Here is a 25,500-nt window from a genome sequence, read left to right on the forward strand (position 1 = left end):
GAATTATTTGTAATTTTGTAGAATGGATATAGACCATGCAGAAATTTTTTATGATCTTCATGTAATGATCGTACATTCAGCAAACCATAAATATAGATATATTTACTATCATAATAAGAACAAATCCAATGTCCAAATTTTCCACTATGTGCATTGTCATTACTGTATAAAATCTGGATATTATTCTTTGCAAGAGGGACGGGCGTGATATGCTCCGGTCTCTGTAGGAATAAAGTATCTTGAAGGTAATAATCGGAGTGATTTGAAACCATGTGTCCGAAAAATGTCATATGTTCATCTTTCAATTGCTCATTCCTAAAAATGATCTCGATCCATTCGTCGCCTAAGGGTAACATTGGTTTCTGCGCCCCCCGACGTTTTTTAGTCAATGGCATATTATCATTGTTTTTCTCAGATACGGTCATACTGAAGGTACGTTTGGATGAAGACTTCTTTACCGCAGTGACATCACATTTATTGTTGCAATCATTCATCTCCATTGCATGTAGTTGATTCTGGGATTTGTGCAAGTTAATTTTGGAGATCTGGCCTTGGTTTGTGAACAGCTGTTCACGATTTTCATTTGTCGTATTCATGCTGCGTTGTTGGCCATTTACTGGTTGATTCTCTTTGTTCACATTCAACATTGATTGATTACCAATCTCCGGGTAACTGAAGATTGATGGGATTTTATTCGAAAATTTACATGACTGTGAAGTATTAGTTATCGCTGGAAACTGAGAAATTTTTCCACTGTCTAAAATGTGTAACAAATGCTCACGCATTTTCGGCACGTCATATACGATCCCTTCAGGATTGTCCCCAAAAGCAATTGAAACAGCAAAAGCAATTGCGAAAACTCCACAATCAAACGAGTTTGTTTGCTGTTGTACTCTATAGAACTTGACACCAACTGTATCAAAGGGATATAAAGGATATAAAGTTCGTAAATATCGTTCATGACATTCAGCGAGTTTACGTGAATTTAAGGAATCATAAATATGAATGTATTTGATGTCAAACCATGTACAAATCCCCACCAAATTATTCTCCATCGATTTCAATTATGTTTGTATTTTTTAAGAATAACTTCTGGTCATTATTATTGAGAAAAAAGAGAAATCAATTAAATGAAAACTAATTACTCTTAAATTCTGATAATGTTCTCCTAAATTCCACCAAATTACCACCTAAATATTTATGAAGAAAGAAGTTTGAAAACTTTATACAAACAAATAGATTTCTTGCGAATGCACAGTGCCTTCCATTCGGGCCTTGGCAATTAATTATTAATTATTTCCACGGCGGTGTTCCCCCCTCCTTCTGCTGCAGTGCGATCCCATAGTATCCCATCGCAAATTTCTTTACGAAATTCACGCCGTCTGCATCTGGCGAAATCCCTTCTCCATGGCGTTTTAGTGACATTTATTACATAACTCTAATTGCTTCTAACCTATCCAATAATTATTTTATAAGTTCCAACTTGTCCTTATTTATTAATCATGAATGTTACAATCGTTACTCCGAATTATTCTATGCTTTTTCATGCTCTTTTACAATAAAAAAACACATCTACATACATCTACGCTACATCTACGCCACTCCGTGGCCCCAGAATCGCCAGGGTAACTAAGTTTACTAAGTTTTTTTCGTTAAATTGCCGTGTTTGAATTTAATTATGAAAATGAGTTTTGGAGGTAGTGGAAGGGTTAGTTGGGTCGTGTATAGATACTTAGGAGCGCTCGGCCTGTTGTTTGTTGTTTGGTTTGGAGGTTAATTTATTTAGAGGTTACGAAATATGTACTTGGCCGATACGCGCTCGCGTATCTCGATTATTCAAATACTTTCTTGCAGATCTTAATCTTGATCTTGATAAACAAACTCATAAGTAAACTTTTACCGAATCTCGCGATAGTAAGATGATTCATGTTTGTATAGAATTACGAAAATAGCAAGATCATAATAGGAATACAAAAAAAATAATGCATGCTCTTTCTGGATTATGTAGTCGCAATGCTTGGGCACAGATAATAAAGTATTTCCACCTGAAATACTTTGTGTTGCTACAACTTTTTCGAGATATTTCATTTTTTACGTTTTTTGAAAAAGTTCGTTGTAAGCGTAAGATTCCTGTTATGACCATAATGTTTGGTGTTAGAGATTGGCTAGATTGTATAATTTGTTGAGGAGATATTCACTTTTGTATCTGAAACTTTGAGAGATTACAGGTATTCCATTCGAAAGACAACCATCAATGAAATCGAGGGAAAATTAAAATTAAGAGAAAATAAATAACATGTGAAGTAATAATAATATATCTTCTACCGTTAGGAACGGCAAGCTGCTTGTTTCCTTTTCTCTCGCAATTCTTCAATGATGAAAATTATTTAATTGTTATGATTATTATTGCCAGTAGTTTGCGATGCATTGTAACGAGGCAGAATTTTGCGCCCCCCCCCCCCCCCCCCCCCCCCCCCTAATTAATACACGTTACTTTGATAGGTTAAGTTAGGTTTAAGTAATCTTTTGTGCCACCTTTGGGAACCTATCCCCAGATACTCCTAACCCCCGTCCCCGTTTTCCCTCCCCCTGGCACTCGCGCATCAACCTCATGAAAAAGGACCCCACGTGACCCCGGAGGAAAGAGACATCCCTCAAGCGAGCCCCTAAATGAGAAGAAGAAGGACACGCGATGAGCCCCCCAAAAACCAGGAAGGAAGAGGTGAGGATGATTGGGAGAACTCACTCGTGCCACAGCCGCCCCACGAGTCACTGCCCGGTTAGAAAAGAAAGGCTAAAAATATTGTGTGAGAGGAACTATTGGAAAGATTGTGAGGAGGTGAACTATTCTGTGAGGAGGAACGATTTTCGTGTGTGAGAGAACTAGTTGTGGAGGACAGAGTGAGAAGGAACTATTGCGAAAGGAGTGAAAGAACTATAGTGGGGACCGTTGTGAGGAGAACTAGTGTGGAGAGAAATTTCGGAACACGATTGTTGTTGAAGAATTGTACCCAGGATCCAGAGACAGAGCCAGGAAAAGAAAGGAAGGAGGAGAAACCCCAAAGAAAACCGAGAGGATTGTTGAGGATGCCATTCCCCGTGAGTGCCCCATTTTTATTCCCTGCCCCAACCAGTTTCCCGCTGGAGTAAATTCATTTCCTTCGTAATTCAAGTCCCCTATTAATTATTACTTTTACAGTTGGCCCCCCTCACTTCTCCCCCTTTTTTCCAGAGTTAGAGTCCCCCGGCTTTTTATTATATAATATTTCGCGTAGCCGCAAGTGAGTTGGCCTTACCACCCACCCTCGAGTTATTTATCAAAAGGCCCGGATTATTTGTTATGTTAAAATGTTGGAATGAGATCAGAATACAGAGTCAATTTATAAATCCTTCCGAATAATTATTGAGAACCCCCATCCTTCTTATTATTTCAGGTCCTCCCGTAAGTCATAGTACATTTCTCTAATTTTTGCAGAATATTATTAATTCCCTAATGTTCCCTATATATTCCCTATATATATTAATTATTATATTTTAATTCCCCGGCCAAGGTCACAGTATACAGTAACCGAAGATGATCCACCAACTCATTTGGATCATCCCAGTAGACATAAACATGTGGTTTCCTTTTCGCAATCATTCGATTAGAGATCCTTTCCCACAAGGAGTCTGCATCATAAAATTTACAAACTTCTCTCGATTGTGGCATTTCCTTCTTCTCGTTGCACTAAAATATTTTCTATCGAATGTGTTATTTTCACGATTTTTAGATTTGTGAATACTCTGCTAGTACCATCTGTAATTCACATTAGGATCTTTCTTGAATAATGTTTCAGGAAGTCCTGAATTTTGATCATATTTTTCGACATTAATTATAATTTTTCCAGGTTCAACTTTAATGGGTGTTATTCCAGTCACAAGCTTGCGAACTCATGTTCTCAAATGCAATTTTCTGCTCCCATCTGCAGTAGTGAATAGATTCAAGTATTGTGATAAGTTGTGGACACGGTGTACAGAATCAGCACCATTTCCCTCACAAGAATATTCAATTTTCATGGCGGAATATGATGGTGTAATAGAATTCGTAATCAATTTCGATGATGATGTTCCCAAGATGCTTGAGCGACCCATTTCATGAATTTGCGGAGTCTTTATAAGAATATCGAAATAATTTGATGTCGCCACTCCTTTCCGTGAAACAGGTGGTTCGAGAACGTTCCATTTCTGCATGTGCTTCTTTTTCATAGGAATTCCAATATTAGTTTTTTCTATGAGTTAGTTTATTCTATCAGTTTTCTACTGGTGTAACCACTGGCTTGAACACATCATTTAGAGTTTTCTTAGTATTCTGCCTCCCCAATCGATTAGATCAGTTTTCAATTCAAATTCAAATTTGAAATTAACCAATCTATGTTTTTCACGAATTGCACCACTCGCGCTAGCAATGTTCTTTTACATATGTTTCTTTTACATATGATTCTTATCATCCTCCTTGCAGAAGACTACTAAGTTGGTATTGTCACGAGAAAGATGTTTTGGAATACGGGTATATGGTTGACATAAGTAGAGCAATCAACATTTCGATGTCTCTCCATATAAAACAAAGCAGGCGTATGCAGCATCATCAACACTGAAGAGAGAATTGGGGTGCGCATCTCCCGGTTTTATCACTTTTTCATGTTCGATGAATGGGTAGTATCCAATTGTGTAAGTTGCTTCCAGAATTTTCGTGAGAAACTCATATTTCGGTTGGTTTAAAAATTTGAGATACACATAGACATTCCGAAATCTTACTGCGAAATAATACGAATGAATGTGTGAAAATGAATGAAAAATCATCAGAGCGGCAAAATAATCCATACGCCCGGAGATGCGATTTCAAAAGAATAAAAAATGCGTCATTTCAAAAGAATAAAAAATGTACATGGTTGGCTAGTTCCTGAAATATTTGGAAAACACTTTTCAGAAACCATCACCGATATTTCAAACCTACCGAACCGATCAAGCTGAAATCTAGTACAAGTCAAGTCCATATGAGGACCTATAAACTGACACAATTTTAGAATCTTGGGAAATAATATAGCCGCTTATTCTTGTTCTTTGTAAAAATTGACCCTCTGTTGACTATCTGCACATACACCTTCAAACTTCATTTTTTTACGTTTCAAACCGTTCGACGTCATTTTCCGGCAAAATTAGAACATGAAAAAATCGAACAATCGCAATGCTTCCATTCCGAAGCAAAAACCATAATTCCAAGTATTCGAGTGCAAAGTCTTCCTTTCTTAGATGACCAAACAGACACGTCTCTCTAAAAAAAAACGAAGCCGTATAATGGGTCAGTGAATGCTGGACGTTATAGAGCGGTGGGCGATGGAAAGTGCAGAAACTAAATAAACATAATAAAATGTATTGAGACATAAAGATATTTTCATTATTATTAAAAAAGAAATCCATGATTTACTATTCTCAACATCTCTCTCTGTCTCTCTCTCTCGAAATTATAGCCTAAAAGTATTTTAAGCGAGTTGAAACAATATCCCTAGTATAATAAAATATACTGTTTTGTGTGATGAACCCTAAAAATTCATCACTCGTGCGAACACCACACGGATGATTAATAAAATAAAAAGAGGGAATAAAAATTGTGAAGAATTGTGCCGGCAGGCGGGAATATAAAGAATGAATGGGAGTGTAAATGAGGGAGTGCAATAGGATAGGCACCGGATGATAACTATTAGAAAATAGCCAGCATCATGTATAATTGTTAGCCATAGACAACGGAAAATTGAGTCACTAGAGGTATAATACAGTCAGCATAAATTTTTACTTCCCTGGGTACCCCCACTCCAGGTAGTTACTACTTGTAACCATTTCCCCCACTTCTAAAATCGATGTTAAAAGTTACGCTGACTTCAGTATAGCGAGAAGGGAAGTACCGGAGTATATCGTGGAGTTCCCAGAAGTTATCTACCGAATACGTGCTATAAGACATACTTAGGGAAAAATGGACATCAAAATCGAACTCAATTACGAAATAGATTCCGCAGGAATACCTTGAAGCCACCTCAATAATAATTAGATTATCGCCAGCAAAACCAATATTAAAAAACTGACAAGTCAATTAGCTCAAAATTAAATAACTTAGCGCAACCTCCATTCAATTACGAATATTAAGATGACTGTAATTTTTCTTCCGTTTACACATAGTCTGAAGGGCACATAAATGACATTCAATCCTTAAATATATCATCAACGAATACCAAAGCGCTTGTTTTTTTTTGCATTAAGTTATAGTCTTCTTTTCTTTTTTCTTTTTTCTTGTTTACGTCATTTTCTTCTTGGGGCGGACAGACTCACATAATAAAAATGCCATTCTGTTTGGGCATAGGCATTAGCCAATCAAACCAAAAACAAAATATTATTATCAAACATCAGAAAATTTATTGAAATAGAGAGTTACAAAAGAGATCATTTGTTTAAATTAAATCAACTTTTCATTATTAAGTTTTTTGTGTACCTGTTTTGATTAATATAAATATTTTATGTAAATGTAAATAATATGTGTAAAAATTGAATAAAAACACGGTTAAAAAAAAAATACGTGCCCCGCAGGGTGCTCCACCCTTGAAAGGCTCCAGCTTGCTTCGGAGAAGGAAACGCGTGGTTACGTCGGAGTGACGAACTTCGCCCCTAACTGTCGTGGGAATGGACCGCCGAAGATGGAAGGGCTCGTCGCGCGAAGAAACCCACCGTCGCGGGGATACCCAAATAAGCAAAGTACTACGTAGAAAATCCCCTGGGGGCAAGCCACATAGTCACTTCGCCTGGGGGCAACTGCCCTTGCCTTGAGAGTCAAGAAAGTGACCTCCAGAGGCGGGAGTGCGAGTGAACCTCAGGTAATTCGCATCACGACACCAGCCCCCCCCCCCCCAGGAAGAAACTCGCAAAGTGAGGAAGGTACGGAGGAAGTGTTTGGAGTGCGTGTATGTGTGTTGGCCTGCCTAGCCAAGTGATGTAAAAGATGCTTATGACGACGAATAAAGAAGAGATCAACAATCACGTGAAGTCGAGCAGATCACCGGATCTCGTCCTGTCTCCACCGGACGCCTAACAAGCAACCAATTGTGATGAAGCTAGGGGATGTAGGGCTTTGTTCGGCGAAAGAGTCCCATCCGGTGAAAGCGTTACATTTTATACAGCATTCAATATATATTCACATGAACTTATTCGAGGTTTGGAACGATTATGATCCCAAGCAAACTCTTCCCATGAACCATGGCGAGCAGATTGATATGCATAATTCTTATACAGAAATTAAGCAATCTGTGGGTTTAGTTGGAAACTAACTTTTTTCGTGATTTTTTGTTCACATTCCGGCGGCAATAAGCTCACACTTGCGTGTTTTACGTAACTTGTGTATGCAACAGAAACAGCACGAGTTGCGAATTCGATTAATGAACTTATCACTCGATACCGATTCAATGCCAACCGGTGCGCAGATCCAAAGTTTGGTAACATTATCGCTTTCAGTGAGGCAATATGGTGGAACTGCATGTAAGCATTGAATTTTATCAACAGTTAATTCTTGTGATCAATCCACTTCCACGATGACCCCATGACGGTATCTTTTCACAGAAATGCATTTCTGGGAATTGTCGATGCTCTCAACAATGTGACATGATTCATCATATCTATAAACACACCGGAAACAATGGTTTTTGCTCTCAGGATGTCATTCAGGCCCTCAATGCATACTGTAATTTTCCCTTCAGTGATTTACAATGTAGATTGCTGATGAAATCATGAGCAATTGTAAAGCAATAGACAGGGCGCGGCCAGCCAGGTTGCACCGAATTGATATTTGAATCATTTTTTAAAATTTTTTAACATGACCAACTATCAAAGCACATTAGTTGAGTCCACAGGTCCCACAATCAATGCTAACTTCGAAATTTGGAGTGTGACATTATATTCAGAAAGAAAACATTATTCAATCATTTCACGAAAATTCAACTGAATCATATCCAACACATTACAATTTAAAGAGCGAATGAGGCGTTTCAAGATTTTATATAGATGTTTTTTAGATGACTCGAAATGACTGGAAAGAATGGAAATTTCCAGTTAATGTCTTAACTAAACAGAAAAAAAATCAATTTTTCATGAAAAAATCCTCATAACTTTGTACAAAACGACTCAAATTGGGAGATTCTGCACGCAATTCAAAGGTTTTTAAATCACGTTCATGGAGAAGATGGTGTTCCTGGTAGTAATTGTGTCAGAGAACTGTCCATCTGGACAAAACATTAGAAAAAGGACAAATTTCAAATTTACGACATGCGAAATCCGACGCATAATCACCCATAACTATTCACCAAATGAATACAAAGAAGAGTAAGGCATCAGGTATTTAATAAATCCATATTGGCCGAGGTTAAAGATCCAGTAATCGATGAGAACTTTGCATGTTAAAGGGTAACATTACATTCAGAAAGAAAGGAATGTTTAATAAATTCATGAACATTCAACCGAATCATAGCCAAGACTTGATAATTTAGAGAATGCGTAATCCGCATCGAAATTGTATATGAGTATTTGCTTCATCTGAGTTTAAAGACCAGAAAAGTCAAGCCAAAGTTGAATTTTCAAGTAAAACTCGAAAATACAATTTGTGGAAAAAGGTATCATATCTTAATGGAAAAAGGATTAGAATAGACTGATTCCAATGTCAACCTGACGCTTATTTCATAGGCTTGTGAATGAATATAGAATATATGGGGTTCATTAAAGAGCAGGAATGACAATAAGGTGAGAACCGGAAAAAAGAACAGCATCACACTCACGGATTGTTCTATAGTGGAAACCTGATCGAAATGTTCACGAATTAGCTGCTCAGTACTGATACCGTCCCAGTTTTTTTCAGACATTGAGGAGAACACATTGTGACATGACCTGAAAAGTCGTAGACACCCGATCCTTGAATCAATGAGTCATGTGCGTTGCCGATGACGCCATCTCTCAGAAAACTTTCTCAACATAACATCGTACCATCGTACCATCGACGGTGACATCTTGTCCTTAAGTCTGTAATTGATAGTGGTGGTGGTTATGATGCTTGCTGTAGAAGGAGAATCCACGATGACTCATTGATGACGTCATCTTTAGACAACATTCTACGATGACTCATTGATGACGTCATAAATTCTATCTGATGGTGGTTAGGTGAACCAATATTCAGAACGCGCTTAGCTCCCGTACTCTTCTCTTACCGAAAAGTTTTCCGTCACACTCAATATATGATCATAGTCTTTATTAAAGCTTTATTATTTCGCATTCGTTCACTATTATATCAATAGGTGCAGGTTCTTCATCTAAAAGAAATTTCACTTCCTAATTGTCGAACCAGTCGCATGTTGCTCAACTGAGCACCTTCTTCATAGTCTAAACTTAGACTCTAAAAGATCTCCTGGTAGTTTTCAAATCCATTGAAAATATGATGAAGATAGAAGAGTACATCAGCGAGCCAGATGAGGATGAGATGAATGGCCGATTTTGAGGCGACAGCAAAACTTGATTATTCTTGTTCTCCATCTTTACATCAACGTAAACAGAAAAGTCATATACTGATACATCATTAGCCAGAGCAAATGTGATGAAGTCGCTGAGAAGTTGCATAAGGATTCGAACAATGAATATACTATAGGCAAAAACATTGTTCTTTATACATATTTCCCCGTTCATTACAGAATTAGTTTGCTCAACGACGTATGGCGTATTGACATACATTTCTCGAAATTAATAAAAATTATCACCCATAACTGAAAACAAGAATGAGGAAAAGTGAAGAATTACAAATTCGAGCGACTGTGAGGAATTTTCAAATATACAAACGATACTGAAATATGAAAAAAAAACAAAACATCAGAATGTTGGATATTGGACCGTGCCCCGTGTTGTTGCCTATTCACAGGCCTTCTACCCCCTAAGCACTCGAGTCTCAATTTTAACACTCTTCAAGATTCTCGGAAAAAGTCAATATGAGATAACCGATATTAGATGTAGTTGAATGTGCGGTATTAGCTCGATGCCTACGGTTACGTCAACCTTTCGTCAGTGAGATACACCTCCATACAAACCTCGCAACGATAACGTTACAAAGGTGAAGGTTTATAATTTTGTTACAACAGTGCCATAAAAGGGAGCGGACCATCGAGACTGACGACATCGTATAATTAGGGAGGTGAGCACTACCTCCAACTTAGACCCGCAACATCAATTTTATGGCCGCGGCTGAAAAGCACTGTAAATCACCGGTTGAGCTTAATGAGATAGCTATTCCATTAACAATCGTTTGTGAATCCTTCGGCAGCCACCTCCACACCTCCACCACGTGGTGAACTCAGATTATGCGAAGAGCTGTCGTTGGGGTGGACAATGCAGATATATTGCGGATTCCCATAACAAAAACGGGAGGACCTCACCCCGCCTGGGAGGTACTAATCCTAGTTGTGTGAAGCGAGCATAGAAGTTGAAGAAAAAAAAAAATTTCAAGTGCAATAGATTGTACTTGAAGAAACCATGTTCTGTTTTGTTTGTACCCTTCATCCCTAGGCGCAAGGGATGAAGGAAAATTCGTGCAGCGTCGAAGTTGAGGGAATACGTGCATGAAGTCTTTTTTAGGGAGGCACTAATGTCCGGACTTCACATTCTCACTAAAATTTACACTTATACATTTGTACAAACGACTCCACTCAAGAATCAGTGTGTGACGTCATTCTCGGGAGGTACTAACGTCCAGACACCATCTGGCCATTAAAATACGGACTAAAACATTTGTACTAACGACTCCACTCAAGAATAAGTGTGTGACGTCTTTCTAGGGAGGTACTAACGTCCCGACTTCACATTCTCACTGAAATTTACACTTAGACATTTGTACTAACGACTCCACTCAAGAGTAAGTGCGTGACGTCTTTCTAGGGAGGTACAAGGGGATGACTAAAATGATTTGGATTACACAAATGACTTAAATTGGTCAGCACACGGCACAGGAGGATGAGTACTATACAAATCTCTACGTACTACCATCACTATTGAAACCAAGGATTGGAAAACCATAGAGCCTGGTCTTGTCGAGTACGAAAATGAGACCAAATATAAATTACAGCCTGGGTGGACAGATGTTTTTTTGAGAGGATTTGGGAGGACTTAAAATTACCATGTTCATTCGCTTTTCGTACTGAGAGCGTGAGTATGTCCGGGTGTCATTATCTGACTGTGCAGGGTGACTGTAATGACTGTGGAAACTTCTTCAATGACTATGCTCTGCGACCTCCTGGCCCTGAGTTAGAGTTGCATGTATCGACCTATGAAACACGAAGGGTAATGCACCACAAAAAACGTCAGTTGAAGCATTTGGTCAGCAATTGACTTCTGGCATCGCAACGTATGCTTTAAGGAGACACATTGCAAGACAGACCGTGACTTTTCTTCTGGGCTGTTGAACGCTTCCTCAATAGCATTCAACGGAAAGCGATTGGGCAAGTATTTAGATGACCTACTCAAGTATTTACTAGAGGAATCAAACTCCATCATCTTTGATCCACCTGAATGTTTGATCCTGCTGAATATGGCCCACTTAATGAAGCTTGTTACGCAATGGTCATGTACGGCAGACGCCAGAACAAAAAAGAGCTCTTTGTGAGAGCCATTGGACTTCTATCGAAAGCCTCAAGTTTAGATATTTTCTTAACGACAATGCACGACATCTTATCAGTAGCTATGTCAGAATACTCATCTTTCGATCCGGAACACAGTTGCACTCGAGCTACTCGAAGATTACTAGGATCAATGTCCACAACTGCTCTACCGTATGAACTCTCTGATGAAGATGTCGGTGAGATAGGACTAATAAGCGGGTTTCACTACGGGTCCAAGGCATATGTATATTCTACGATGTTTGTAGATAATTTAGTCAGTACTGCTGAAAAACTCGTATCGCCTGGACCCATTGGCAACCCAAATTACTGTCCTGAATTTCTCAAAGATTTCAAAATCTTACTGAAGTACTTTCCCATTTGGACCAATGTCATGCCTAATAATCCAACTTTAGTATCATCTTCTGGACGTAGTGAAGAACACTTTCGTTAATTAAGGAGACTAAGCCTTGTGGATAAAAAGAAGCGAGTGAATAAACCGATCGTTAAACACATCCGAAACAGTGAAGGCACAATGAGGTTGTTAAGCGCTGAACACGATAAAAGGGCAGAGGTAGAGCAACATAATAGAAGGATGGCATCTCAAATGAAAAATAAAAGCAACAAAAGGCTGCCAAAACTAAAATTCATCGGACAGAGTGTGAGTCATCTCCTCCTTGTTCTTATCGTGTGGAAAGAGAGGAAAGAGTGGATCCAAAGACAGAGCATGATAGAAGAATTAGTGATCCGGAGATCCACCATGAACCTGAGAAACAAAACACGAAGATAACGAAAGTTCTACAGAAGAAATCCCAATCAACTCGTTTCCGTGCTGTCATAATGCAGAATGGTACTGAAACTGACAGCGACAAAGAGAATGATCGGAAAAAAAATTCTAATCTCCATTCTTCACCATCACCTAATGACATCTCTCAGTATGACAAATCCCAATCACCTTTACCAGAATCGAATCTGTGCAGCCCTAGAAAATTTCCTGAAGAGGAATTGCAGTAGAATTCGATGAAAACAATCAGCAAAATTATTTGAACTTCACTTGAACCACCGATTATGAGTTCCACAATACTCAACGAATCTTCTGTGAACGACGGTGACTCCCAAACCTAAAAGATTGTGACAGCTTATATGAAAATAATATATTCTCAAATCTGGAACGTCCTAAATTACATCAAAAATCATCCTTAAATTCTTCGTCATCCTTTCTGAAAAGTACAACTTTCCGGGAGCCATGATCAGTTGACAAAGAGGCGCAAATGGTAGATGAAAATCTTCAGCAAGATCTGAATGCAATTGATGATTGGATGGGGAAATCGACTCAGGACCAAAAACGCAAAGGACTTTATGACACAAAAGCAGGTTCTTGGTAAACACTTGTCCGTTCGATAGTTTGTCCCAGTCTTTATTAATTGCATATCGTGACTGGTTGGATTACCGATCATTTGTAGAGAATTCTAAGAATGAATTGTTGAAATTCATTCTATGCCTTCATATTACGAATAAACCAGGGCCACAAACCTACAAACAACGAGCTTTGATCATGCAGAGAAGAAACCCCATTGTCGGAGGAATCATGAAGTGTGACATGAACATCTGCAGTTTCATTCAGGATTTCTTGGCCGATGAACCATCGTGTGCCATCAAAGTGACTTGCAATTGATGTAATAAAATCTTCAATGAAGATCAAGCTGTTGTTGAAATTCCTTTTGGCCTGGTTTATGAGAAGGAAATGGTTATAATTAAGGAGCTAGTGAACCAATCAATCAAAACATTTCGAAAATGTAAGAGGTGTCTCTCGAAAGATTTAGAAGTGGATAAAGTCCCGGTAAGGCGTTTATTCATTGATATGGATATGTGTAGTTCTATAAAATTCGCCAGAACATCCGGTTGTGAGGGCTGGGATGAAAATTCATCATTGCTAGAGCAGCGGATACAATTTTGTGATAAATGCTATCAGTTACTGGCTGCGTTCGAATATGAAGGTCGCATTGACTTAAGGGGTTAAGGGTTAAGGGAATTGCGGTAATTGGCGATTACATTGCTCATGTTCATCGCCTTGGTGAAGTCTGGTATGCGTACAACGACATATCCCGGTCGGTCAAACCCCAACTACTTGGCCCTAGAGACTTGTTTAAAAAACGTGTACGGCTATTCTTAATTTACGTTGGTACTTAAACCACAGATTTATTGTTACGTTATTTGTCAAATATATTCTATTGGGGGATTTTGAAAGTGTTCCGTATATGAGGATTGTTGGATAATTGAAAAATTTATGATTTAAAAAAAAAAAAGTTCAATAATTCGTATAATGATGGCTTTTCATTTTCAGCGATATCTACAATCATGTATTTCATGGTTTCGACCAATCAATTGGATTCTCCTCATCAGGGGTATATTTTCTATTTTTTCTCAGGTAAGCCGGGATGCTCATAGGAAGTCCAAGATGAATGGAGAGCGCCCAGACGTTATTACTCGTCGGGCACCTCTTTAATCGATCTTTGATTCACATGTTCATATCAGTAATTTCATAGAAACGACTTCATGATCGCATAGCTCAATTCGACTGGTTTGTACAGATTGCAGAATCAATATATTGGGGCGAGTTTGGCCGCTGGACGTTAGTACTTTTGGGAAATACACTTCACGCGCTTGTTCCTTGAGAGGAGACGTTAGTAGTATAATCGAAAAGACTTCACGCACGTGTCCCTTGAGTGGAGTCGTTAGTACAAATGTTTTAGTCCGTATTTTAATGGCCACATAGTGTCCGGGCGTCAGTACCTCCCTAGAAAGTCATTACGCACTTATTCTTGAGTGGAGTCGTTAGTACAAATGTCTAAGTATAAATTTCAGTGAGAATGTGAAGTCCAGACCTTAGTACCTCCCTAGAAAAGACTTCACGCACGTGCCTCTTCAACTTCGACGCTGCACGAATTTTCCTTCATCCCTTGCGCCTAGGAATGAGGAGTACAAACAAAACAGACCATGGTACCTTCAGGTACTTAACAAGTGCAATCTGTTGCACTTGAAAATTTTTTTTTTTCAACTTCGATGTTAATTTCACACAGCTACTAATCCTTATTGTAGGCTATACGGTCGAAAATGATAAATTCGACTGGTAGTTTATAAATATTTTAATGTGAAAGCGTATTACTTTAGCTATGTGATTTAACTGATTATAATAATTACGACTAGCCCACGGCAGAGCCGGATTTGGATTTGTGTTCTTCATACCCCAGCAGCCTCTTAACTCAGAGGTGGGCAACCACAGTTGTCAGAGCTACTCCAGCTCCCAACCTCCATTAGGCTGAATTATACCAGCCCCCTGACACTTCATCATTTCATTCTTAGAGAATTGCGTTCCCGTAAGAGTCGCCGTTGCGCCGTGGCGCTAGTTGGCCTTATTCTCGAATCTTAGATTTTAGCGTATCTGACAACGTAACCTCTACAACAAATTGTCGTATGTCAATATCGAGTGTCAAACAAATGTAAATTAAAAGTAGGAATAAAAATATAAAATAAAAATAAATTAAAAGAACAAAGTGTGATCACAGTGCAGTTTCACACGAATCCTGCCAGTCTGTGCTGTAAAGGGGTGTACGATTGAATATAAATCCAATCCTGAGAAAGGACCCTTTTTTGGCACTCCGAAAAACTTGGAATTGTTGGAAAAATGGAAAAATGCGACTTCAAGGCCAGATTTATATGGGAAACATAAAATTTCCGATAAACATTTTCTACCAAGTGACATTTTGAGAGTGAGAATTCTATGTGGAAGTGATGGAACAGAACTGGGTCGAGTAATTAAAATCATTATTAAAATTATGAATGCATTAATTATTAATCCCACTTATCACTCATAATATTCAAGAATCACCCTCTTAATTGTTAGTCGCCACTCCTTAAGCCCAGGTTGGCTGAAGGAACGATACCTTCACAGTTCCCTTGGATCCAATCACCTGTTATCCAATTTTCACCACCTGTCAATGTGACACTTCGTTCAGAAGACTCATTTCACCGCCCAGAAGCAAATAATTTTGCTCAAAAATCCTCATGTGATGATGACATGGACATAAGTGGCTCGTCAATTTCTCCTCAAATTATAACTCATGACAATGTAGATATGGAATCCTTAGTCTCGTTTGAGAATCTGGCATCTAAGGTCGAAATGCCAAGTGGGTGGACCGCCATGTACATACGTGGAAAACACGATGATGTTTTCGTAATGTTTGAGCCGAAAAAGACAAGTTGATTAAATCTGTAAATCTTTTGTGCAGAAAGAGATCATTGTCACGAAGGATTTAAATCTCGAAATAAATGTCTTGGGTGAGATGATTGATATGCCAGCTCTCAATATTACGAAGAAATTACATCATATGAAACAATCGGAGGAAATAATGATTATGCTAGATAGGGCTAATATATGCAAAGCATCCCATGAGCCCAGTGAAATCATCCCCAGTAGTTACACAACAGTGAAGAAGGATGTTTCGGATGCCCTTCGGCATATTAAATGTCCTCTGATTATCTCTAACTCTGTCAGATGTGCATTGTGTCACACTGTGAGGAAAACCATCGCAACTAGACTACGCAGATTTTAATCATCTACTACGCCCAAGAGATAATCTCTCCCCATATCACCCATCCGGAAGAGATAGGTGTCGCAGATAAAATCTAAAATACGCGAAACTCGAAGAAAGAGCAGGAAATTCCAATCAGAGAATGAAAGGTCGGGATCAGAATTGAACGGTTCTCGTGAAAAACCTGCCAAATACAAAAATAAAACTCTCATAGACCATTTTGAAAATGGTAATATTTCCAAAAACCAATCATTAGTGATTAAACAAATTTTCAATTCTGCCAAGCATAAGAACAGAAACGGTAAACGTTACGAAGAGGAGTGGATGGTATGGTGCTTACTCTTACATATGCGTTCAGCGAGCGAATATGAACTCTTACGAGACCATGGAATATTGCCCTTACCATGCTCAAGAACTATTCGATGGTGATGAGCTCAATTATATGCTGTAGTTTCACAATTTTTTGATAGACACATAAAAATTTCGTTCAATTTTCATTTATCTTTCCTGTATTAGGTATCTGTCTAAGATAAACACACATTGCGTTTTCGACCCTCAATTCTTCAATCTCTTGAAAATAGCACTTGATGGGAAGACTGAACAGCAAAAACACGGATTATTATTGTTAGACGAAATGAAAGCACGTGAAAGCATCACCGTAGACACGAAGACATTGGAATACAAAGGACTTGTTGATATGGGAGAGAAACAGAACTCTGTAAATTTCTCTCAGAAAGCGGATTATGGACTGGTTATAATGTTTCAGCCATTGGCTGACACATATACTCAACCCATTGCTGTTGTCACTTCAAAGGGGTCAGTGAAAGGAGAAACGTTAGCTGTGTTAATTGTGAGGACAATAATTTTGATGGAGGAGATAGGTGCTAAAATTCATGGAGTGCTAGGGGATGGTGCTAGCACAAATAGAAAGTTCTGGACCACTTTGAAAGCCGATATAACGCAGGATAACTTGCGCAATTATTTTGTCCATCCAACTGACGAGAATAGGAAAATTTCCCTCTTTTCTGACACTCCACATTTATTAAAAACTATTCGCAACAAGTTATTTAATTATGGCACTCTCCAGGTTTGTTTTTCGAAAACTTCATAAAATTCTCCTCCCCAACTCTCCTTATTTATTGATATCAAATATTCGACTAGATGCATCCAGGCAAGTCTCTCATTCGATGGGAACATATAAGAGTTCCTCATGAAAAAGACATGGCACAGGCTAGCAAAACAGGCAAATTATATTGCAAAAAATTTAAAAAAGAGCACATTGAGCTGAACAATTCTTCCAAGATGCGTGTACGACTAGCTGCTCAAGTTAGTTCAACTTGACTTACCATATTAAAATATATGGATTTTTATAGATTAATTTATGAAAAAACAATTATTCTTAGGTTTTTAGTAAATCTTTAGCTTCTGGACTCCATCTTTTCCGACATAATCCTGAATGGAAAGACAGTGAGGAGACTGAGAAATTTTGTCTTTGGGTAAATGACATGTTCGATGCATTGAATGTGAAAGAACTCAACGGAGCGCAGAAACATGATGTTCATTACAATGTAGTTGCATTTAACTATTGAAAAAAATTCTGGATAACATATTCTTCACATTTTACCATGTCATGACTGGATTATTAATGATGATTTTTGTAGATCGTTAAAAAGGCTCTACAGGACTTGAATACTTGGCGAAGCAACGTCGATGATGGGAACATACCAGTCAAATTATTTCTCGCAACACCAACTGCTCAAGGACTTCGAGTATCGTTACAATCAACTTTAGATTTAGTCGATTATCTGACCGAAAAATGTAGTTTTCCATACGTACTCACTGGGCGTATTAATCAAGACAGCTTGGAGGTATGATATTTCTTTATTTATTGGAGTCCAATCGTCAAACATTAACTGAATTGAATCAATATAGTTTGGAGTAAAATTGGATTGAGCTCCCCAAAGATTCAGTGAAAGAAGTTTGATATAATGATCACATATTGTATCAAAAGCATAATAGAAACCTGATCAATCCTCTTTCACTTGAACAATTAACCAAATCTCGCATTGAAATTTGTATCTCAACGGCCTCACATTATTTGTCTTGCTCTTGCTTTCTATGGATGACGCATTTGATGTGAAAATGGTAAATGATTTTGCTTCGGTATGTAGGGTGGTAGTTGAAGCTTTACATGAGGAATCTAAAATTGAGTCAATATTGACACCGTTTGACAAAACCACCGTTTGACAAAAGAAAAGTAATGAATGTTCTTTTTCATTATTCTGAAATATTTCGGCTTTGCTATGTATTATTTTGCATCTTCAGAAATTTTTCGGGGCAGTTAGAGCTGCTGGCGAAATATTTCGGAACATACTGTCTATATTTGGTGTCATGAAACCACCTAAAACTGGTAATTGCTCAGTTAATGTTGATGAATTGAAGAAACCTCTTATAACGCTTGCCGATTTGAAAACCATTTTTAATACACGTAATGATACAACTGTGATGAAGGAGAAGGTAATGGAGAAGTTGGATGAACTGATAAAATATGAAGACTGGAGTCCTCAATCAATAATTACTGATCACTTCTATCAATTACCTGAAGTTCAAGACTGCGTTACGTATTGTCTCACTGCTGATATAGCACGACGTATCAGGAATACTGTCACTTCTAACGATTGCAAGAATGCTTTTGTTAATCCATCTGTCATTCCAACTCTCCCTCAGGGTTCATTTGTTGTAAAATCAGGGCTAATCCATCCTAACACATATCGTTATCGTTTTGTTGTATCCTTGGAAGAATTATTCTTGAAATATTGTGATTCTCAGCATGTTTTTGAATGCATTCTGGATGGTGTTTGTCTAATGAATGTAACTTTTCCTTGCATAAAACATGGGAGTGAGAGATTGATGCAAGTTATCCAATATTTTATTACTCTACGAATGCAACAATACTGCTTACGCATGAATGCAGAACAAAAAAATGAATCAATTGAAAAGGAAATCAGCAAAATTTTATTCTACATGAGATTGAATTAATGCAAATTTGATTGTAAACCATTTTTATCAGGAACTAGTAATTTTATCACTTAAATAAATATTTTATTCACCAATATGATAGCAGTATGTTTTCCTTTCTTTAAAAATACTAAACTCACGTTTCAAACTAATTAGGACCCTAAAATCAAATTTGCCGATATCTCACGACAAAGGCCAACTAGCGCCACTCGGCGCGGCTACATTAACGGCACGGGCTGGATGGCAGAGTGTTACCAAGCCATGAAGTTTATGGCTGTGGCCCTTTCCGGCGCGTGATGCCCTGCCTGGAGGCAAACGCACTGGGAGTATTGGTCACAAACTTGGTGGTGGGAAAGGTAACTAGGAAAATTTTAAATTTATATCATGGACACTTTTTTATAATCAGTACACGTTTTGTTATTTTTTTAATTTAATTTTTAATTTTTTTAATGCTTAATTTTAATCGACTTCACTGAAAAGAAAATACGTACCTGTCTTCATTATTGTAAATGATCAATCTGAACCATCATATAACTTCCATTTTATTTATGAAAAGAAAATGTCCAAACACGTGCAAAAAATTCAATGCATTTTATCCTCGCATTTCAAGCACATGCATGCGCCAGCTCCTAATATGACCCGACCATACAAATATCCGGCATCCCTCGTAATAAAGTCAGGTTCTGTTTAATTGGCGCCTCAATAACGTTATGAATGCAGCTCCAAGCCTACCTGAGGTTCCCACCTTTATTCTGTCAATATTTTAGAGCTGGTATGAGCATCATCCAGATAGCTCAGTGCAGCGTCATACAGTCGATTTAGGAATCCAATAAAGTTTATAATCCAATAACTATAGCAATTTTAAGGGTCATAGTACGATCGGGTGGCGGAAAACATATCCCCGGAAAAAATATCCCGGAAAAAAAATCCCGGAAAAAATATCCCCGGAAAAAATATCCTCGGAAAAAATATCCCCGGAAAAAATATCCCCGGAAAAAATATCCCCCCAATCATACATTTCATTTCTGTCACCCTTTTTTTATGTACATATTTTTCGAAAGGTGGGGGGGCGTAGAGGGGGGTCCAGGGGCGGAGCCCCCGTGGGGTCCATGGGCGACGCCCCGGTGGGGTCCAGGGGCGGAGCCCCCGTGGGGTCCAGGGGCGACGCCCCGGTGGGGTCCAGGGGTCCAAGCCCCCTCCCACTCCCCACATAACACATTAAATCAAAATTTGAGAAAAGAAAAGATGATTTTAATTTCATGGGGAATCGAACCCTTAACCCTTTTATATGTCATAATAAATAAAGAAATTTTTTTCTAAAATTTATTTTGTAAATTATCAAAATTAGGATTTTTAAATATTTATTATTAAGAATTAAATATTAGAATTTTTCTTGGCGATCATTTTTCTGGAGATATTTTTTCCGGGGATATTTTTTCCGGGATATTTTTTCCGGGGATATTTTTTCCAGGGATATTTTTTCCGGGGATATTTTTTCCGGGGATATTTTTTCCGGGATTTTTTTTCCGGGTTTTTTTTTGCGGGATATTTTTTCCGGGGATGTTTTTTCAGGGATTCGTACGATCATAACGATAGGTTATGTGTGTGTGTGGGGGGGGCTAACAGTTGTGGTAGTGTGGAGCGTCTCATGAAGTTTCTAACAATAGGTGAAGTGAGAAAAACAGCCGCCGGGATTCATAAGAAAAAGAAATTAAAAAATCCAAACCTGGACAAAAATATTTATGAATATAATATTCCGTTGGAACCTGGCTCGAATTTGAACGAAAAAAATTAATGATTTTGCCACTTATACAAATTAATAAAATTCTGTTCAGTGTTTTTTTTATTACGTATTTTTGCCCACTCTTGGACAACATATTTGGTACATATCAATAGTGGATACAGTTTTTGCTAAAATTCTGCTAAGTTATTGAACTAAATGTAAGATTACGATTATCCATGCAAAAAGACTGAAATCATTCTGAGAATTCAACATCGTGAATTATTGACATTTGTTAACTTGCTTTTTAAATTATTTGTCCAACAACGACTTCTCCCATAACGATAGAAAAACTATCAGTATCTGCATTTTCTATCGGCTGATGCTATTTCCTTATATACAAAATTAATGTTTTCTTCATAATTCACTTTTTTCTAATTGTCTTTAATTACCAGTTCTACTTCAGTCACTTCTATTTATTGAATGAATAATTACGGGACCACTGGAACATGACATTGTGTAATTTGTTCCTCGCCTTCGAAATTGAACAGACCGTTGTACCGAGCATTGGAGATGCCCGTTATTATCCACATTCAAATTTATAGAGAGAGAGTGGGAGAATAAAAATTTCGGTGGGGATTAAAATAGTTTATTAATTTTCCCCTTCGGGATGGTTTGGGTGTGCGCCAATGTCCCCCATGGCCAACGTCCCCCAATTTTGACATTTGCCTCCAAACAAAAGAAGTTTGAAAGGCATTTGTTTTATAACTTCTCATAGAATTATTTGTTAATTTTGAAAGATTTCTTTTCCTATGAATTCTTCGACTCATCTCAAAACTAGACAGGATTCGAACGTGTTGAAAGAAAATCGAGACATTTTTTTAATCATGAAGTTATCTCGGTACTTGGTGACCCCTCTTTTATCTCGAGATAAATTTGTGGGGTAATTTAGCGCAAGCCATGAATTTATCTCGAGACAAGACGATTTCCAGGTAGCGAGATGATTTCGTGATTAAGAAAATGTTTCGATTTTCTCTCTACAATTTCAAATCCTCTCTAGTTTTGAATCTACTCGAAAAATACATAAAAAAAAACTTTTCAATTAATGACCTTTTATCTTGACGAATTTTATAAACGCGTGATCAAACTAATGCCACCAAACGATTCAATCATTTACTCCAAATTTTGTCATGAATTTATCTCGAGACATGAAATTGAATTTTCAAGTGAATTAATTTATTTTCTCATTTGCATTTACTTTTGCAGATCCTTAAGTATAAAATTATCTCAATACATGTAAATTCAATTGCATGTCTCGAAGTAAATTTATGAGAAAATTTATAGTAAACAATGAATTCTTCTTTTTCTATTACGTTCATATCGAGTCGAAAACAGGGTTTGAAAACTATAAGAGCAAATCGAGACTTTCCTTCATTGAGACTTTGCGGTAAGTTCTGTATTCATGTAGGTAATCATAGTAATTTTCATTTGGCGAATAAAAATTTATTTTCTCTCGTATACCCTTTCGGGTCTTTACGGTTAGTTGGTTCCCTTCCCACCCCCCCAACCCCCTGTACCGCATTTGCTTGAAGGGAGGGAAAAACCTCATCTGAGGGAAAAAACCTGCCCAGGTACAGTCGTCCTTTTGACAGGACTACCGCTCGGCAGTGGAACCGTGAGATCAGAGCGCTATAAATTTTTGACCGCCGGTGCCCGGGATCGAACCCGGATCTCTGGCATGCTAGTCTAGCACTCTAACCGCACGGCCACTACCGTCGGTCATTTGGCGAATAATTAAAATTAAGAAAAATGAAATCACAAGTTTTTTTTTCATTTTTTAAATTTTTTTATATTTTATGTAGGAGTTCCAATCAACTGTACAAATATGTGAAAAAAGAAGAAAAAAAAGTGAATAATAGATGATTTTTTTCAAATTGGGACCGTTCAGCGATTGGAGCTCAGTACTGGCGCAAGTAATTCAAATATTGAACAACAATACGCATGAATTTTTTGTGCGTTATGCATCCGTCGATGCGCGTGACCACATAATCTGTAAATAAAATATGTTAAAATATCAAATTCCAGTGGAAAGTTTTTTTACTGAAAACATTCTTATGTAAATATTAGTTACCAATCTTTACGTCCAGGATAATTAGCGATTATTAACTTTGACCGTATTCAGTTATCTTACTTCACTAGTTCATTACAAAGTAATCATTTACCTTCAATCGCTCTCAGAATTTCTTGGGGGACTCTGGGCCAGCCAGCTCTGCCAGTGACTCTCATTGTTCGTAATTTGTCCATGCCCACGAGCTCAGTTATTAACTTGCGAGTCAGTGCGGAGTCATTTTTTTGTACTTCGTGCAAAATTGCTCTCAAGCGATGTGCATTGATGTAGACATCACGTCCCTCCACAAGTTCCACCTAAAACATGAAGACGATTTTATTTTCGTTCATGTTTTTTAAAGAATTTTCTACCATATCTGCATTGATGTTGACTTGAAGTCTATCAGCATCCTCAGTCTGGATAGATTTTCTAGAAGGACCTGCTTGCTCACGATGTCCCCTTTCCTCACCAGCTTCTGCGTTGTCATCACCTGCCCCATTTTCAACTCCTTCCTTACTCTTGAAAGCTTCATCATCATCAGCTTCACCATTCTTCCGAATTTCTATCGTCTTAAGTTCTGTATCTTCACGCGTTTCGTTATGCTCTACTGAGTAAATTATTGACACCGGTAAATGAATGACCGTATCATTGGAAGGGTAATAATCGTTGCAATCCATGCATATATTTCATTGAAAAACCAAAGAAGAAAGCCAGAAATGAACATACTATTTCTTTCAAAATAAGAAATGTGAAGTATTCACATCATACTCATAATGAATAATATGAAGTTAAATGCATCTAAATCATAATTCTTATATTTTTCATGTTTTCTGTAAAATATGAAGATTTGACTGTAGCGTTCATTCATTCTTTTCATTGTTCAGTAATTAATGTTTTGAGCATATTGCTCACGACAAAAACACGCAAAACTTTACTTTATTTTCAGTTTTTCATCTACTTCATTTTGCGATCTTTGGATACTATTAGCTATACCTTTGTTATAGACCCGAGCGGTTGGGTTCGATGATGGGGATAGATCACATGTAGATAATTAGAAATGAATATCTCGCAGGGAGATTCAACGTTTTAACGATTAAACGATTTATTCAATAAATATAGTCTTTGATTAATGCAGTAAATATCAGGCAATATGAATTACAAGAAAGTGACTCAACAAATAATCGGATTATTAATTGTCTGTGTCTGACAACCTGACTAACTGACCCAGTGGCAACGAACTCCCGAGCTTATATTTCATCGTGGATTCGATTGCAACAAGTGTACTATCTTTGTTTTACACCTGGAGAGACATCGGGTGACGTCCCAGGTGTACGTAAAGGCCGTAGCCGTTGATGGGGCGAAGTGCTGACACTGCACCCCAGTGATCCACATTAAGACGAATATATGTGGACTTAATCCACAAATATTCGGGTTAGTTTATATTACAACATTTACATTCTTTGATTCGATTTTACATGTTTTGGATAATATGTGCCACTTCGCGTGTCGTCATATTATCCAGGTCAATGAGAAATTACCTAATACTACTTCTTAATTTTAATGGTATTTCTGGGGCATAACATCCCTCCCCGCCAGGGAAGAAAATTTCTACTCTTAGGAATTTTCTACTTCATCCCCAGACTTTGATTTGATACAATCAATAGATATTTTTTAACATCTCAACAGTCTGTCGTTGTCTTTTTCGGCCAAGGTTTCCGACACCAGCAGTAAAGGGCTAACCCTAGGACAACTGCTAGTATCACCATTACTCCGGTAAATATTGATGAAGGGTGTGTGAAGAATTCTCGATAGTCAAAGTTCTTCTGCACCGTTTCCAGGTTTTCCTTCTCCGCTTTCAGCTGAACTTGAAGCCCTTCCAGTTCCTTGATGTTCGGTAACTGGATGTCACTTATGCTCCAGTTTTGTTTGTTGAGTCTAGCGATCATGGTGTCGTCCAATGTCAAATTTAATTTCGGATGAGCATGGGTATTGATGGTTATTTCATGTGCTTTCCGACCTCTGATAGTGAAATCCGAGGCGACTATCTCACAAAAATTATCAACTCTTAAAATCCCCGAATATTCTAAGACATCTCTAACTTCTTTGCCACCACAGTTTGCTACTATTCCTTCAGGCTCTGGAGCTATGTAAAACCATATGTTGTCTTTCCTCATTTTAATTAGAGTGAGCCATTGAAGCTTCACGTGCTTCACTTTACAGATACAAGGCATTTTTTCTGGACTCATGTACATTTGTACTTCACATGGACTGTTTTTTCCTATTTTTTGGATAGGATAGTCTCAGTGCATAGATATTGTCCACTTATTTGTTTGCAGTTTTTGAATTGTTCACCGGTCATTGGCA

At 37.9% G+C, this 25,500-nt stretch overlaps 1 protein-coding gene across 6 annotated transcripts in view; it reads right to left on the bottom strand.

Moving 5' to 3' along the window:
- trc (Serine/threonine-protein kinase tricornered) overlaps positions 1-25,500 on the bottom strand; it is a 281,866-nt gene that overhangs the window by 165,355 nt on the left and 91,011 nt on the right. For 3 of the 6 annotated variants that reach the window (XM_011313345.1, XM_011313343.1, XM_011313342.1), the window contains 2 exons: positions 23,508-23,743; positions 23,252-23,453 (listed from right to left, as the gene is read on the bottom strand). The exons of 1 other annotated variant lie outside the window; for it this stretch is intronic. In XM_011313345.1, the coding sequence (XP_011311647.1) occupies positions 23,252-23,453; positions 23,508-23,743 (438 nt within the window). The remainder of the gene's footprint in view (positions 1-23,251; positions 23,454-23,507; positions 23,744-25,500) is intronic. 2 more of the 6 variants (XM_011313344.1, XM_011313346.1) reach the window with 2 other exon arrangements.

This window comes from Fopius arisanus, unplaced genomic scaffold (genome assembly GCF_000806365.1).
Source record: "Fopius arisanus strain USDA-PBARC FA_bdor unplaced genomic scaffold, ASM80636v1 scaffold00116, whole genome shotgun sequence".
NCBI lineage: Eukaryota > Metazoa > Arthropoda > Insecta > Hymenoptera > Braconidae > Fopius > Fopius arisanus.